Source organism: Podospora pseudocomata (assembly GCF_035222375.1).
Source record: "Podospora pseudocomata strain CBS 415.72m chromosome 2 map unlocalized CBS415.72m_2.2, whole genome shotgun sequence".
Classification (NCBI taxonomy): Eukaryota; Fungi; Ascomycota; class Sordariomycetes; order Sordariales; family Podosporaceae; genus Podospora; species Podospora pseudocomata.
Genome location: NW_026946366.1, coordinates 2,237,307 through 2,251,225, shown reverse-complemented (window position 1 = coordinate 2,251,225; position 13,919 = coordinate 2,237,307). Strand labels below are relative to the sequence as shown.

General features: G+C 53.8%; 7 protein-coding genes across 7 annotated transcripts; 3 read left to right on the top strand and 4 right to left on the bottom strand.

Moving 5' to 3' along the window:
- The first annotated feature begins 27 nt into the window (after positions 1 to 27).
- Positions 28 to 3,208, top strand: ELP2 (Elongator subunit elp2). The gene is made up of 3 exons (XM_062888022.1): positions 28 to 282; positions 348 to 2,801; positions 3,029 to 3,208. Exons 1-2 carry the CDS (start codon positions 142 to 144, stop codon positions 2,670 to 2,672), a joined length of 2,466 nt encoding a protein of 821 aa, XP_062746212.1. The 5' UTR covers positions 28 to 141; the 3' UTR covers positions 2,673 to 2,801; positions 3,029 to 3,208.
- QC762_211220 (uncharacterized protein) lies at positions 2,689 to 3,787 on the bottom strand. Its single transcript, XM_062888021.1, has 2 exons — positions 3,414 to 3,787; positions 2,689 to 3,344 (listed from the first exon to the last, which is right to left on the bottom strand). Exons 1-2 carry the CDS (start codon positions 3,568 to 3,570, stop codon positions 3,148 to 3,150), a joined length of 354 nt encoding a protein of 117 aa, XP_062746211.1. The 5' UTR covers positions 3,571 to 3,787; the 3' UTR covers positions 2,689 to 3,147.
- QC762_211210 (uncharacterized protein) lies at positions 3,557 to 4,858 on the top strand. The gene is made up of 2 exons (XM_062888020.1): positions 3,557 to 4,237; positions 4,327 to 4,858. The coding sequence occupies exons 1-2, from the start codon at positions 3,983 to 3,985 to the stop codon at positions 4,804 to 4,806; spliced, it is 735 nt and encodes a 244-aa protein (XP_062746210.1). The 5' UTR covers positions 3,557 to 3,982; the 3' UTR covers positions 4,807 to 4,858.
- On the bottom strand, positions 4,842 to 7,152 carry ACT1 (actin). Its single transcript, XM_062888019.1, has 5 exons — positions 6,888 to 7,152; positions 6,698 to 6,728; positions 6,457 to 6,512; positions 5,564 to 6,366; positions 4,842 to 5,501 (listed from the first exon to the last, which is right to left on the bottom strand). The coding sequence occupies exons 1-5, from the start codon at positions 6,892 to 6,894 to the stop codon at positions 5,271 to 5,273; spliced, it is 1,128 nt and encodes a 375-aa protein (XP_062746209.1). The 5' UTR covers positions 6,895 to 7,152; the 3' UTR covers positions 4,842 to 5,270.
- Positions 7,153 to 9,230: 2,078 nt separating this feature from the next.
- Positions 9,231 to 9,908, top strand: FES1 (hsp70 nucleotide exchange factor fes1; the record flags this gene model as incomplete). Its single annotated transcript, XM_062888018.1, has 1 exon — positions 9,231 to 9,908. The coding sequence occupies one exon, from the start codon at positions 9,231 to 9,233 to the stop codon at positions 9,906 to 9,908; it is 678 nt and encodes a 225-aa protein (XP_062746208.1).
- Positions 9,909 to 10,036: 128 nt separating this feature from the next.
- On the bottom strand, positions 10,037 to 11,415 carry mrpl7 (54S ribosomal protein L7, mitochondrial). Its single transcript, XM_062888017.1, has 3 exons — positions 11,089 to 11,415; positions 10,332 to 11,031; positions 10,037 to 10,276 (listed from the first exon to the last, which is right to left on the bottom strand). The coding sequence occupies exons 1-3, from the start codon at positions 11,313 to 11,315 to the stop codon at positions 10,166 to 10,168; spliced, it is 1,038 nt and encodes a 345-aa protein (XP_062746207.1). The 5' UTR covers positions 11,316 to 11,415; the 3' UTR covers positions 10,037 to 10,165.
- Positions 11,416 to 11,519: 104 nt separating this feature from the next.
- On the bottom strand, positions 11,520 to 13,870 carry QC762_211170 (uncharacterized protein). Its single transcript, XM_062888016.1, has 2 exons — positions 12,642 to 13,870; positions 11,520 to 12,584 (listed from the first exon to the last, which is right to left on the bottom strand). Exons 1-2 carry the CDS (start codon positions 13,633 to 13,635, stop codon positions 11,632 to 11,634), a joined length of 1,947 nt encoding a protein of 648 aa, XP_062746206.1. The 5' UTR covers positions 13,636 to 13,870; the 3' UTR covers positions 11,520 to 11,631.
- Between the last annotated feature and the right edge of the window lie 49 nt (positions 13,871 to 13,919).

Genomic DNA, 13,919 nt, shown 5'->3' with positions numbered 1-13,919 from the left:
CTCCAAAAAACCTTCCCAACCCTGACATTTCGACCAATCACAGTCCTCCATTTCTCACATCTGCCTTCCCTTTTCTCGAAACAGTTCATGTGAAATCACAACTCTCACTACACGACAAAGACGAAAAATTTATATAAAAAAATGGCCGACACAGAGACGATAAGAGCAGACAGCAGCTATCTCGCCGCGGGAGCAAACAGGTACTCTGCCGCCTCTGACTGGAGCGCCGAGGGGGTGGTGGCTTTCGGGTCGGATGCGAATGTTTGTTTGTGGAATCCTCAAGTATGTTTTCTCTTTCCTACCCTAACACAGGGGTTGTGTGAGCAAGAAACTGATGGTGTATACAGAACCCAAGAGGTATCTCAAGCATACTCAGCCAGCACACCGGCCATGTCAAAGCCGTCAAGTTTCTCCCCAGGCTCGAGGGTGACGACAAGACTATCTTGATCAGCGGAGGAGACGACAAGGTTGTTCGTGCCTGGAGCGTGAGCCCTCGAGATGCTACAGCTTCGTATTTGCAGGCTGTGGAGGGGCATGCGGAGCCTATCAATTGCATTGCGGCTTTGGGAGTGACGCCTGCTGGGGCTCCGACGAAGAGGATATTCGCTACCGGGGCGGCAGATGCGACTGTCAGAATATGGGCTCACGATTCGGCTGCGAACGAGGAGCCGTTCAAGCTTCTCCAGTCTGTCAAGACGACCAAGAAATTCATACCCTTGGCTCTGGCGCTGAGCCCGCTGGATGATGAAGCAAACGGAATTGTGCTGGCTGTGGTGGGGACGACAAATGCGGTTCAGATATTCACAGCTGGTGCTTCAGATTTGGAGTTCACACTGCAGGCTACCCTGCCAGGGCATGAAAACTGGGTGCGGTCTCTGGATTTCATCAAGGAAAAGACAGAGGCGGGGAGTGATCTACTGCTTGCCTCGGCCAGCCAAGACAAGTATGTCCGTCTCTGGAGGCTTCACCAAGGGACGGCTCTCTCAGCCCTCAACAATGCCACCGGACTGGACCTGTCAGTCTCTCTGACACCAGGAAACAAAATCCACAAGATCTCGGCCGGCGGCACGAAATACTGCATCATGTTCGAAGCCCTGCTGCTCGGACACGAAGACTGGATCTACACGGCCCGCTGGTCCCGAACCGCAGACGGTAAACTCCTCCTCCTCTCCGCCTCGGCCGACAACTCCCTCTCCATCTGGGAATCCGACCCCGAATCCGGCATCTGGATCACGGGCGCCCGCCTGGGAGAAGTCAGCCGCGAAAAGGGCGCCACAACAGCAACAGGCAGCATCGGCGGCTTCTGGACAGGCCTCTGGTCCCCCGCAGGAACAACCGTCATCACCCTCGGCCGCACCGGCAGCTGGCGCCGATGGGATTACAACCCCTCCGACGACGCCTGGCAGCAAACCTACGCCATCTCGGGCCATACCCGCGCCGTGACGGGCCTCTCCTGGTCCCAAGACGGCACCTACCTCTTGTCCACCTCGTCTGACCAAACCACCCGCCTCCACGCCCAGTGGACAGGCAACGGCACCGACTCTTCCTCCTCTGGCTCTTGGCACGAGATGTCCCGCCCGCAAATCCACGGCTACGACCTCAACTGCATCGCCACCCTGGGTCCGACATCCTCCTTCGTCTCGGGGGCAGACGAAAAGCTGATGAGGGTGTTCACCGAGCCAAGGGCGGTGGCTAAGATGCTTTCTTGCCTGACAAACTCCAAAATCGACATGTCCTCCGCCCCTGACGCGGCAGACATGCCAGTGTTGGGTCTGTCCAACAAGGCCATTGACAACACCTCCTCCGAACGGCAACCTGAATCCCAAGAAGAAGAAGAAGGCGGCCTCTCCCAAAGCAACTTCACCATCCCGGCCGCCCTCGAAGCACCAACCACCCACCCCCCCTTCGAAGAAAACCTCTCGCGGCACACCCTCTGGCCAGAAGTGGAAAAGCTTTACGGTCACGGGTATGAGATTTCCTGTCTGTGCTCCTCCCACGACGGGAAAATCATCGCCTCAGCCTGCAAAGCCTCGTCTCTCAACCACGCCGTGATTAGGCTGTTCGAAACAGACAAGTGGACTGAGCTACGCCCGCCGCTGCAGGCTCATTCCCTGACCGTGGCGAGGGTGAGGTTCTCGGGGGATGATGAGCTGCTTTTGAGCGTGGGGAGGGATAGGCAGTGGGTTGTTTGGGGGAGGAGCGGCACGGGGTATGAGCTTGTGCAGCAGATGCAAAAGGGGCATTCGAGGATGATTCTTGACTGTGCCTGGGGGCCTGCTGAGGAGAAAAAAAGGGTTTTCGCGACGGCGGGGAGGGATAAGCTTGTTCGGTTTTGGGTTGGGGATAACAAAGAGTTCGGGCTGGGGGGGGAGATGAAGGAGGCGGAGCCGGTTACTGCGGTGGATTTCCTGCCCGAGGTGACAACAGAGGGCAAGATGGTTTTGGCTGTGGGGACCGAGGCGGGGAGGGTCATGGTTGTTACTTTGGGTGTTGCTGAAGAGGGAAAGGTGGAGGTGGTGAAGAAGGCCGTGTTGGATAAGGGGCTCTGGTTGCCGGGGACGGTGGTGCAGCTTGCTTGGAGGCCGAAGACGGCTGAGCAAGATGAGAAGAAGAGGGAGCTAGCGATTGCGGGTGAGGATGGTTCGTTGAGGATATATGAGGTGGAGGTTTAGACTAGATGGTAGATGTGAATGAAAAAGTCATGATTAAAGTGTTACTATAGAACACGTTGATATCCGTGGTGTTAAGTTTATTTTTTGGTATGATATGTTTATGTGTACCGCCGTCCAAGGCATCTATCTGTATGCACCTGTTCATCCCCTTCCAAATTACTATATGACCGCCTGCTATGCCTGCCCCTAAAACGCCCAATTAATCCAACCATTCTCCCCTTATGTATGTCGTGTGAATTGCGTACACCACCCAACAGCACCACCGATAATTGACCGTTCCGTATTCCCAATCATTACTGTCACATCCCAACCGCATTAGTCGTCCATCCCCAACTTATCATCACCCAGCCCTCCAGGCCTACAGCAACCAGACCCTCCGATCGCTGCTTTTGGCCCACCATACCAGAAACCGCCACCGAAAACCTGTGTCTCGAGCAGGTCCCCGAACCATTCCCGGCCCCTGTCCTTCACGAGCTTAGAGCTCCTTCACAACCCCAGCCGTCACCTCCGCAACCTTCCCCAACGTCGAACTCGTCACCTTCTCTACCGCATCCACCGGCACCTCCCCATGCATATAAAACCACGCCCTCCCCACTATGAAGGCGATGTGATGGGGGAGATACAAGACCGTCGCGATGAGCGTCAAGCTGGTCAGGAGGAACAGGATCGAGTCTAACATTCATTTTCCTTCAATTAGCAAACCACCCAACGGGAGGGAGAGGTGCGTGTGTCCGGACGTACAGAAAATAAACTTCTCCATCGGCGTAAACATGTACACGCTCATCGTCACCTCGAGCTGGTAAATCTTGAGCTCCAGCCACTTGCTCAGCCTGTCGATGGGAGACATGGTGAGTTTTTCCTCTGCCGTGGGGGGGCGGTAGTTGTTCATTGTTGTCATTTTGGCGGTTTTTTTTTTTTGGTTTTTCTTGTTTTCCTATTATTCTCTGCTGAACTTTGCGAAATACGGTGAATGGTGGTGTGGTGTGGCGTGGTGAGGCGTGGTGTGGTGTGGTGTGTTGTCGCAAAAGTTGCAACTTTTTGGGAATTTAATTCCTGGAATGGGCAAGGTTCCAGAAGCGCGACGGTTCAGGGGGTCGCGGCGGGCGGCGGCGGTCAGTCAAAGTCGGGGCGGAAGTATCGGCCATTTAACTGGGTGGGTATGGCCGATTGGCCAATTCTCGATAAGCCACAAGGCAACTCTATAATTCCTTATCTGCGTCGCGACACGGGGATGGATTGGTGACGCCGTCAACAGCCAGCACTTACAGACATGAGTATAGCTTCAACCATCCCTCCAGTTTACAGCCACAATGTTTTCCCTACGACCCCTCCTCCGCCACCAACCATGCCACCTCCTTACCCGTTACCATCCCCTCCCACCAACAACAACAACAACAACAACAACAACAGCAGTAGCAATACCCGCACCCTTCCACACCACCCCTCCCAACCAAAACAAAAAAACCATATCCCGCAAACAAATGCCCTCAAGACCTAAACCACCCCCCGAATCCGAAATCGAAGAGTCCTTCCTCAAGGGGTCAGGCCCCGGTGGTCAGAAAATCGTGTGTTATATACTCCCCCCCCCCAAACTCACCCCCCTCTCTCCAAACCCAACCGCACCACCACTAACACAAACCGCAACTGAAAACAGAACAAAACCAACTCGGCCGTCCAGATAAAACACCTCCCAACCAACATCGTAATCAAGTGCCAAGCCACCCGCTCCCGCTCCCAAAACCGCAAGATAGCCCGCGATATCCTCGCCGAGCGCCTCGACGAGCTCTACAACGGTTCCCAGTCCCGGGTCGCCATCGTCGGCAGCGTCAAGAAGAAAAGGGCCGACAGTGCCGCAAAAAAATCCCGAAGAAAACACAGGAAACTGGCTGAGGAAAAGGCCAGGGCTGCCGGGTTGACTTTGCCAGAGACAAAAGAGGTTCAAGAGGGAGAGGAAGTGGACGAGGAGGAGTTCGAGTGGGAGGTTGTAGATGAGGAATATCACGACGAGTCCAACGAAATAGAGACACCTGGCACCAAGTCGGAGACGGTAAAAGTCGACGGCAACGGTCATGATCTAAAAGAACCACCTGTGGACAGACAAGCAGTCATACAAAATAAACAAGACAATCCATAATCAAGGGAAAGCCAACCTTAATCAACTTGTTTTATCGTCTTCTTACACAGACAGCCACAGAATAGCGGAAGAAAAACAACTAAATTCACCCAATGGCTAGTGCAATAAAAAAAAAGTTAAAAAAAAGTGCTTCATCAACCTTTACGGTCTACTTGTACCACGCGCTGCCCCCGCACAATCGCACCCGCCCGCCCAGGAAACACAGAGACTGATAATTACCGTGTCGTCCGAGAACAGACGCCCACCGTCCCCTGACCAGCGTCCAAACTTTTTGTAAATAGGAGTCTCGTCCACGAGATACAAGCCCGACGCCATAGTAATGCCTCATGCCGCTGCCGCCGCTGTGGTCTCTAGTAGAGCAAAAGGTCACCGCTGCCTGGCGACGATCCGGGAAGCTGCCACACCCTATGCTACGAGGCGGTCAGTCATCAGCCTGTTAAGAGGGGAATTGAGGAGAAAATACCTTAGAAGCACTTGCGGTGAACGATCGAGGGACCGCTCTCGTCGTACTCCTGCTTTGAGATCCACATCTGCTGGAAGGTGGAGAGAGAGGCCAAAATGGAACCACCGATCCAGACGGAGTACTTGCGCTCGGGAGGAGCAATGATCTTGACCTTCATGGAAGAAGGAGCAAGAGCAGTGATCTCCTTCTGCATACGATCGGAGAGACCAGGGTACATGGTGGTACCACCAGACTAGTCAGGGGTCAGCCTTTGCCACATTGAAGGAATAGGAGGGTCACCCCGGAAATAATCACCATGACAATGTTGCCGTAGAGGTCCTTTCTGACATCGACGTCGCACTTCATGATGGAGTTGAAAGTGGTGACGTGGATACCGCCAGACTCCAGGCCAAGGACGGAAGGCTGGAAGAGGGCCTCGGGGGCGCGGAAACGTTCGTTGCCAATTGTAATGACCTGGCCGTCGGGAAGCTCATACGACTTCTCCAAACTGGAACTCTGAGCAGCAGTCTGGATCTCCTGCTCAAAGTCGAGAGCAACGTAGCAGAGCTTCTCCTTGATGTCACGGACGATTTCACGCTCGGCCGTGGTGGAGAAAGTATAACCACGCTCGGCGAGGATCTTCATCAGGTAGTCGGTCAAATCACGGCCGGCCATGTCGACACGGGCAATGGCGTGGGGAAGGGAGAAACCCTCGTAGATGGGGACGACGTGGGTGACACCATCACCAGAGTCGAGCACGATACCGGTGGTGCGACCGGAGGCGTACAGGGAAAGGACGGCCTGGATGGAGACGTAGAAGGCGGGGGCGTTGAACGTCTCGAAAACGATCTGTGTCATCTTCTCACGGTTGCTCTTGGGGTTGATGGGAGCCTCGGTCAAGAGGACGGGGTGCTCCTCGGGGGCAACGCGGAGCTCGTTGTAGAAGGTGTGATGCCAGATCTTCTCCATGTCGTCCCAGTTGGTGACGACACCGTGCTCGATAGGGTAGCGAAGCGTGAGGATACCACGCTTGGACTGGGCCTCATCACCAACGTACGAGTCTTTTTGACCCATACCAATCATAATACCATGGTGACGGGGGCGACCGACAATGGAAGCTGGGGCGGTGAGTTAGCTGAAATGTCCAAAAAGGCAGCCATTGCTGGCAGCTTGCCCGCGCGGTGCGGTTGACCAGAGGCGCGACTTACGGAAAACGGCACGAGGAGCATCATCACCGGCGAAACCGGCCTTGCACATGCCGGAGCTAGATGCACGTCAGTTTCCATCCATTTTTTGTCCTGTGTGGTTTCTCTCATGTTCGCGGGGACGGCGAGTTTGTTGTTGGGCCAGCGGGCTCGATGATGTGTCGAGTTGCGTCGCTGCTCCGCCCCCGCAGAACCGAGTCGGTGAGATTGGGAGAGATTGGGAGATTGCGGGATCGCGGCTTACCCATTGTCGATAACGAGGGCAGCAACTTCTTCTGCACGCGGGACACTGGATCAGCATTTGTTTGATCATCAAGGTATTCCAGGCATTTGGACTGCCAGCTAGCTGCTTGCGAAGGGGGCAGCAGCAGTCGTCATCTTCGCGGCTGGGAAACTGGCAGCCCGAGCTTGGTAGGTTAGGCGTGGTGACTTACCCTCCATTTTGATAGATTATTTGCTTGTAGACGAAAAAGTTTGAAGGTGAAAAAGTCAATAATCAGCTTGCGCGATTCCCGGATCGTCAAGAGCAGGAGGTTGATGGATGGTTATGGGTTGTCGGAGACAGATGCAGAGGCGGAGAGTGGAAAAAGATGGGTTCCCGCGGCGCGAGGTTGGAAAGGGGAGGTGAATTTAAGGTCAGTGCTTGGGTCTTGGTTCCTCCCCCCCCTCCCCAGTCCCCAGCGCTCCAGGAGAGACTGGTGGGTGGAGCGACACACACACGCTGACGAAGGAAGGCCCTGTCCCCCCCTGCAACGATGTCACAGCTGCTTCCCAACCCACTGCCTGTCTGACTGCCTACATAAAATCAACTGGCACTGGCAAGTCGAGACCGCCTAATTTGGCAGAAACAAGGGATCGACTTGCCGCTTTAACAAATCTGGCCTGGTTGTCTGCTTCGTCACCGATGTGGCTGGGCTGACAGCTTGTGAATATTTGGAGTTGTGACTATCTATTTCTATTCCAACGCTTTGTCTCTCCATCTCTCAATCCCGTCCCTCTCTGGTCGTCGACAGTAGAGGTACCTCTCTCTGTAGGTCCTCGAGGCAGCCAGCCACCTTCAGTAACAATTACGCAGCTCTCCCAGTTGTCAACCTGTTGTTGAGCTATGTGAGCACAATACCGTACGTGGCACAACCCATACGGTGCGGCGACCTCATGGACCCAGCTTCGCTTGGCACCTGTTGCCACAACGCGGGGAGGCGGCAAGGTATCTGCACGGTGTGTTTTCCCGAGGCGGTGGCCTTGTCCACCTGTCAATCAATAATGCCACTATCACTGTCATCAAGTAATACCTATGAAGAAAGAAAAATGAGATGAACTGCAAGATCATGATGAAAAAATGAAGTCGGGGAAAAGGCTGACGACGACTCGGTCCCATTATCTTGTTCTCGAGACACCCCGTTCAACACCAACATCACAAAACCACCACCGCCAAGCAGGCACCTCCTTTTTCGACTTTCACGGGGCGCTGCGTTCAAAATATGAGAATATGGGGCAGTGGAGGTATACGTATGCCCTTGCAGTTTGATACCGTCAAAAGCTTCGAAACAGTATTCCAGACAACCACCTTCGAAAACAAAAAAGAAAGAAAGAAAAAAAAAGAAGAAAAAAAGGACAACGTTATGACGTTTCTCCCGGTGGCTGTTCCCGAGCAGGAAGCGTTGCGGCTGTATGGCCATACCGGGTCCACGCTGTGAGATAGCTAATAACTTCCAACAAGGCGGCGGCGGTGGGCAGCTGCAACTGCAAGCAGCAACTCCACCGCTAGTCCAAGGAGAATCCGAGAAATGCATCTCGGCCGGTCCGGGGAATCCGTTGGTGGACAAGTCCAACGGGATATCATTCCAGACTGGATATTTGATTGCGGTTGGTCCCCATTATACATAGTATGTAGATATGTCGGTGAGCCTCCTCCCCCTTTGATAACAAGTTTGAGGTCGTCCGATATAGCGCCGATTGGGGGGTGAGGTATGAAACAAAAGGAGCTAATTGCGTAATCATACGTCTCTATTATTGATTCGAGATGCAATTGCGTGCAAGTTCAGGGGGTTGGTGATAATGGGAGATGATTCTCCTAATGATAAAGTGGCTGCCTTCCCCTGTCTCTCTATGGTGTCCTCAACTTCCCCTTTTTTTCATTTTGGCTTAGGCGAAATCGTTAAGAGCGGCGATGAGGGGCAGTGGTGGGGCAGCTTTCCACCTTGTTCTAAAAGTGTGGAGGGGCACGTAAACGCACGAGCCATCGCGGCGACATCGTATCGTCTACGATATGGAGTATCATCAGCGAGCCTCATCTTGAGGTTTTGTTCTGGAAGACTTGGCAGAGATTGGTTTATATTCCTTATGTTCAAGTCCCTCCGTCTTTCTTAATCTATTCATATCAAGTGATGTCTCCCCAATGCCTCAGTCGGACACAAATCATGAGCTTCATAGACACTCACGTGCAAGCGCGCTAGTCCCAATCGGGATAGAATTTTCCTGAACGTTCGCGAACGCCAATCGCAGATTACAGATTGGGATTCAACTTTGGGCGTCATATCGCTATCACTTTTTTCATAAGACTGCGATTCCCGAGTTTTGTCTTGACCATATTTCTCCAGTCGCATACTCTTCAAGATACCCATTCTCTCCCAGACGTTCTGGTGATATATCAGCCAGTCAAAAATCACATCTGAACCCGATCACCCCTCCATAACCGTCTGTCGCAAACTACCCCTCCATCAAACATCTCGAAGCCTTCAACCACCACCATCATCACCACCACCCCCTCAAACAAAATGGATAAAAACCTCACCAACCTCCTCAAATGGGGAATCGAGCACTCCACCGTCTCCAACCCCTCCGCCGACCCCTCCGCCCCTTCTCCCCCCCCTTCCCAACCGGCCCCCCGCAGCGACCTCAACCCCGAAATCCTCTCCGCCCTCATGGGCGGCCCCTCAGACGCAGACCTGATGAAAGCAGCAATGGAAGTCCTCCACGACCCTACCACCACCCTCGAAAACAAGCTCATCGCCTTCGACAACTTCGAGCAGCTCATCGAGTCCCTCGACAACGCAAACAACCTCTCCAACCTCTCCCTCTGGACCCCCCTCCTCGCCCTCCTCTCCCACTCGGAGCCCGAAATCAGAAAGTACGCTGCCTGGTGCGTCGGCACCGCTGTCCAAAACAATATCAAGTCACAAGAGAGATTGTTAGCGATGGGGGGGTTGCCGAGGTTGGTGAAGATGATCCTGGCAGAGGACGAGCAGGAAGGGGTGAGGAGGAAGGCTGTTTATGCGTTGAGTTCGGCGGTGAGGAATTACCAGCCTGCGTTGGATGTTTGTCATGAGGAGCTGGTCAAGGGGGGTCATCATGAAGCGGAACAAAAGGTGGGGGATGCGACGGATATGGATGGGGTTGATAGGGTTATGGAGGGGTTGAAGGAGCGGGTCAAGATAACGAGTAACAAGGCTTAAAGGAAGGGGGATCAACAAAAATGATTTTGCATTACACGGCGTTTTTGGGAGGGGTTTAAAATGGGTTTTTGGGTGGGAAGGGTTCGTGTGAATATAGACATGGTAAGACGGGCAGATTCAATGACGTGTGGTTTTTGCTCACTTGACATGAACAAAACTCTTGATTCAGAAACCTTGCCGGTTGCCTATGTGTTGTTACATTTATACACTTTTTTACTGGTATTTGTACAAGTTCTTCCTCTCCCTCTCTGCCCCCTTTAATTCTTCACCTCACCAAAAAACGGCAACCCCATAGCCTGAAGCAGCAACCTAGCTTGCCTATCCGACGTGGCCGTAGTCTTGACGTACACTCTGCAACCAGGCACCATCTATTTTTCTTGTCAGCACAACCTCTTCATCATAAATTGAGACCCGAGTACTCACCTTGGGCGGATACATCCCCAAATTGACCTCCATCTCTGGAAACAGCTTCAGCTCCTCGGGCGTAAACCCCCACGCCAAATTCCCCGAGCTGTCCCCCGTCGTAGCCTCAATTCCCCTCCAGTCCTTAATCCTCGGAAACACCAAGTTCACACACCGATCAAAAAACTCATACGCCTCATTCCCCCTAACAGTAACCTTGCACCCCGCAAACTCCCCCGCCCGAATCTTCCACTGCTGGACATTAGTCCGTGTCTTTGTCATCTCGGGCAGCACCCCTGTAATAGCAAGCAGCGCCGCGCGGGCAACAAGCAGATTGTCCATGTCCTGCAGCGCGGCAGGGACGTACGCAGCGAGGGTGATTTCCTTGATCTCGGGTATATTCGTAAAGTTGACATCCCTCTCCAGCAGCGGCAACACCGGCGCGCCGCGGGGGGCGCGGAGGGAGCGGTTGGCGTGGTAGGGGGAGGAATCATCCCATTCACGAAGACGTTGGGGCGTTTCCTTCTTTGGTGTTCCGGGGGGTATGTGGTTGTAGGTTAGCGTCATGATGTCGGAGGCGACGGTGGAGAGGTACGTCTGTCGTAGGCGGGGGAGGTTGAAGGGGCCGGGGACGAAGTCGCGGGCTGTGGGCTCCGAGGAGGGGAGGGGTTGGACCGGGTGGAGGGGGCCGCGGTCGTATTTGGGGGCGTGGTAGTTGTATCTGTCGTGTCAAAAGGTCAATATATTGTTGCCATGTAGAGGGGGGGTTAAAACAAACCTCCCACTTGGCAAAGCAAACTTCCTGTCTGCTTGCCTCTTCCAAGGTCTAAACGTCTTCTTCTCCTCCTCGCTCAATGGCGGCGCCCCCAAAGCCGAGTCCTCGAGGTCCTCAAGAGGCGCCTCGGCGGCGGCTGAAGAAGCCCATCGTCTGGAACAGGTCTGCCGGGATATTTGAGACAGGGAAACACCCCGGGTCGGTCGGGACAGGGCGCGGACGCTCGCCATGGCTTCGAAAGGGATCGGGCGGCGGGCGACGGAAATTCGAGATTGATCGGAGTGGTTTGCCCGGAGCTCGCTCGGCCCAAAAGCTCTGAGACGGCTCTCAAGGTTGCAATTGGAAATTTTCTGGAGCCCCCGTGGCACAGACCATTTTGAGGAGCGGGTTAGGGTTGGATATGCATTTATTCACATTACGAGCAACTACAAGTACGAAGTGAACATCACGGAAATAATCCATTGAGACTTTTTATAACGCCAAAAGTAATGATTCTAATGATATCAAACCCATTTCCCAAGTTTCAACCAGAGAAAGAAAAAACATTCATGGCTCATCATCATCCGCGTTGTTGCGTCTGTGCTTGCCTCTCCCCTTCATAGACCCCTTATAATGCTTCTTCCCCGTAGTCATCTGCACATCCTTGGGGTCGATTCCCTTCTCGAGAGCAATCATAGCCCTCAGTTTCCTCCCGGACAAGTTCTTGCCCTCCATAACCTGCTTGCCCTGCTCCGTGTACTTGTACTGGAACGGTCTGGTGAAGTTGCCAGTGTTGTTCGCACCGCTCTTGAAGAAAGCCTTGTCCAGTGTTTGCGATTTTTGCCCCTGAGGAAGGGGGATGAAGTCGGTCAGAACCGAAGCATCATCAGCTGCACTACCATCGATGGTCATCTCGTCCAGTGCTTGTTGCAGGGCAGCTCTTCTCTTCTCGGGCAGATGGGCAATGTCGTAGAGCTCGCGATTGAACTCGGCACCATCGACACTGTCTGGTGGTGGGTTGCAGTAGAGGAGCTTGCCAGCGACATAATCCTTGAGGACATATCTCGCTGCCCTGGAGGCATCGGGTTGACCGAGACCCTGTGTCATGAAACCTCTGTGACGGGCATACGCTCTGAGCAATTCCTCACCAGTAGGAATGCCATTGCCGCCTTCCTCGAGAGGGCGGGTGTAAATCTGGATACCGTAGATGGCCTCCAGAAAAGGCTTGGGGATTCTGGTAGCCACGAGAGTGGAGGGACCAGTGTACTCGCGGAGCTGATCAATCGGCAAGACACCGTTGCAGACAAGCTCTGCCTTGGTGTTGGCAAAGTTGGGGAACACGAGACCGGGACAATCGCACAACAAAACCTTTTCACTCAAGTGAATGGTCTGGAAATGCTTCGTTTTACCGGGGGTGGACGAAACTGACACCTTGTTGGCACCAACAAGAGCGTTGATTGTGGACGATTTACCGACGTTGGGGTAACCGACCAAACCGACTGTGAATTTGTGACCAGGGTCTGATGATTATGGTTAGCTTCGTGTCGAGGTGTTCAAAATCTAGGTCAGTAGCTTACCTGTATTCGCCGGCTCAAGCTCCAAAAGAATATCCTCCAACTCGTCCACCGTTAGAATTCTGGTATCCTCATCCTCCTGTTCTTCTTGGGTCTCGGCCTCCTCAGCCTCCTCCTCCTCCTCCTCCCGAGTCTCCTCCTTCACCTCAGCAACCGGCTTCTTGCTAGAAGAAGCAACGGTGGGCTCCTCCTCAGACTCAGACTCCTCCTCCACAGCCTCGAGCGCCTCCTTGGCCAGATGAGCAGAGAAGAACCTGTAGGCAATCTTCTGACCCTTGAGGTAATCAGCCCACATCTTTCTCTGCCTATACGTCATCATATCGGCCTTGTTGATAAGCAGCAGGTTGTGCTTCTTGGGGTCCACCTCTTTGACATAGTTCTCCAAATCCTCAGAACGGAACATCAACGGGTTTCTGGCATCAACAATCTGAACAACAACATCAGAGCGCTCGATAACTCTCCAGAGCTGCCTCCACACCTCCAAGTTTCTCTCAAACGGTGTCATGAGCAAGTCCTTGGTCTCCTCCAGCTCGGCCAGCCCTCTTCTCCAGTCCAAAAAGGCCTCCTTTTCCAGCCTGTCAAGCTGCTCCCTGGTCGTAGTAGAATCCCACTTTGGCCTTCTGGGAACCGTCAATTTGCCCTTGTTCTGGTTTTGTTTCCCGACAATGACCCTCTCCTCGGCGGCGGACAAGAGATAGGGGTTCTTTTGGTCCGTGTGGATGATCTTGACGCTGCTCATCTTCTCGGCGGTGAAATCGGTGCCGGCCAGTTCGGCGGTGGCGAGGAACTCGTCGAGGGCGCCCTGCTCGGTGATGGAGCGCATCTTGACCCAGGAGGCTTCCTGCCTGTCGTTGGTGATGTATTCCTGGCCGGTGGCATGGTCGATACGGGTGACGGCCGAGGCTCTCTTGCGGTCGGAGCCTTTGCCCTTGCCGAAGCGGTCGTTCATCAGCGAGTTGCCGAGACCGACCGACTTTTTGGATTTGGCGAGGACCATGATTGCGGTTTTCCGCGGGGTGTTGCCTATGTGTGATTTTTTCGGTTGGTGTTACTAGCACGCTACGATCGGGATATCGTAGCTATAGGTCCTGAAGTTGGGGGGGGGGTGTGATGTAAGTTGAACAAGCCACAACGTCCGTCGCAAAGTTGGGCGGGGTGGTGGTTTATTGATGGAATTGCTGATAAATGGAGGGGCAAATTTGCGCCGACGGACAGAGATGGTGCTGGGGTACCTAGTGCCTATCCTAGGTATGACTGTGTGTGGCGGTCTCTGGCCGGCTT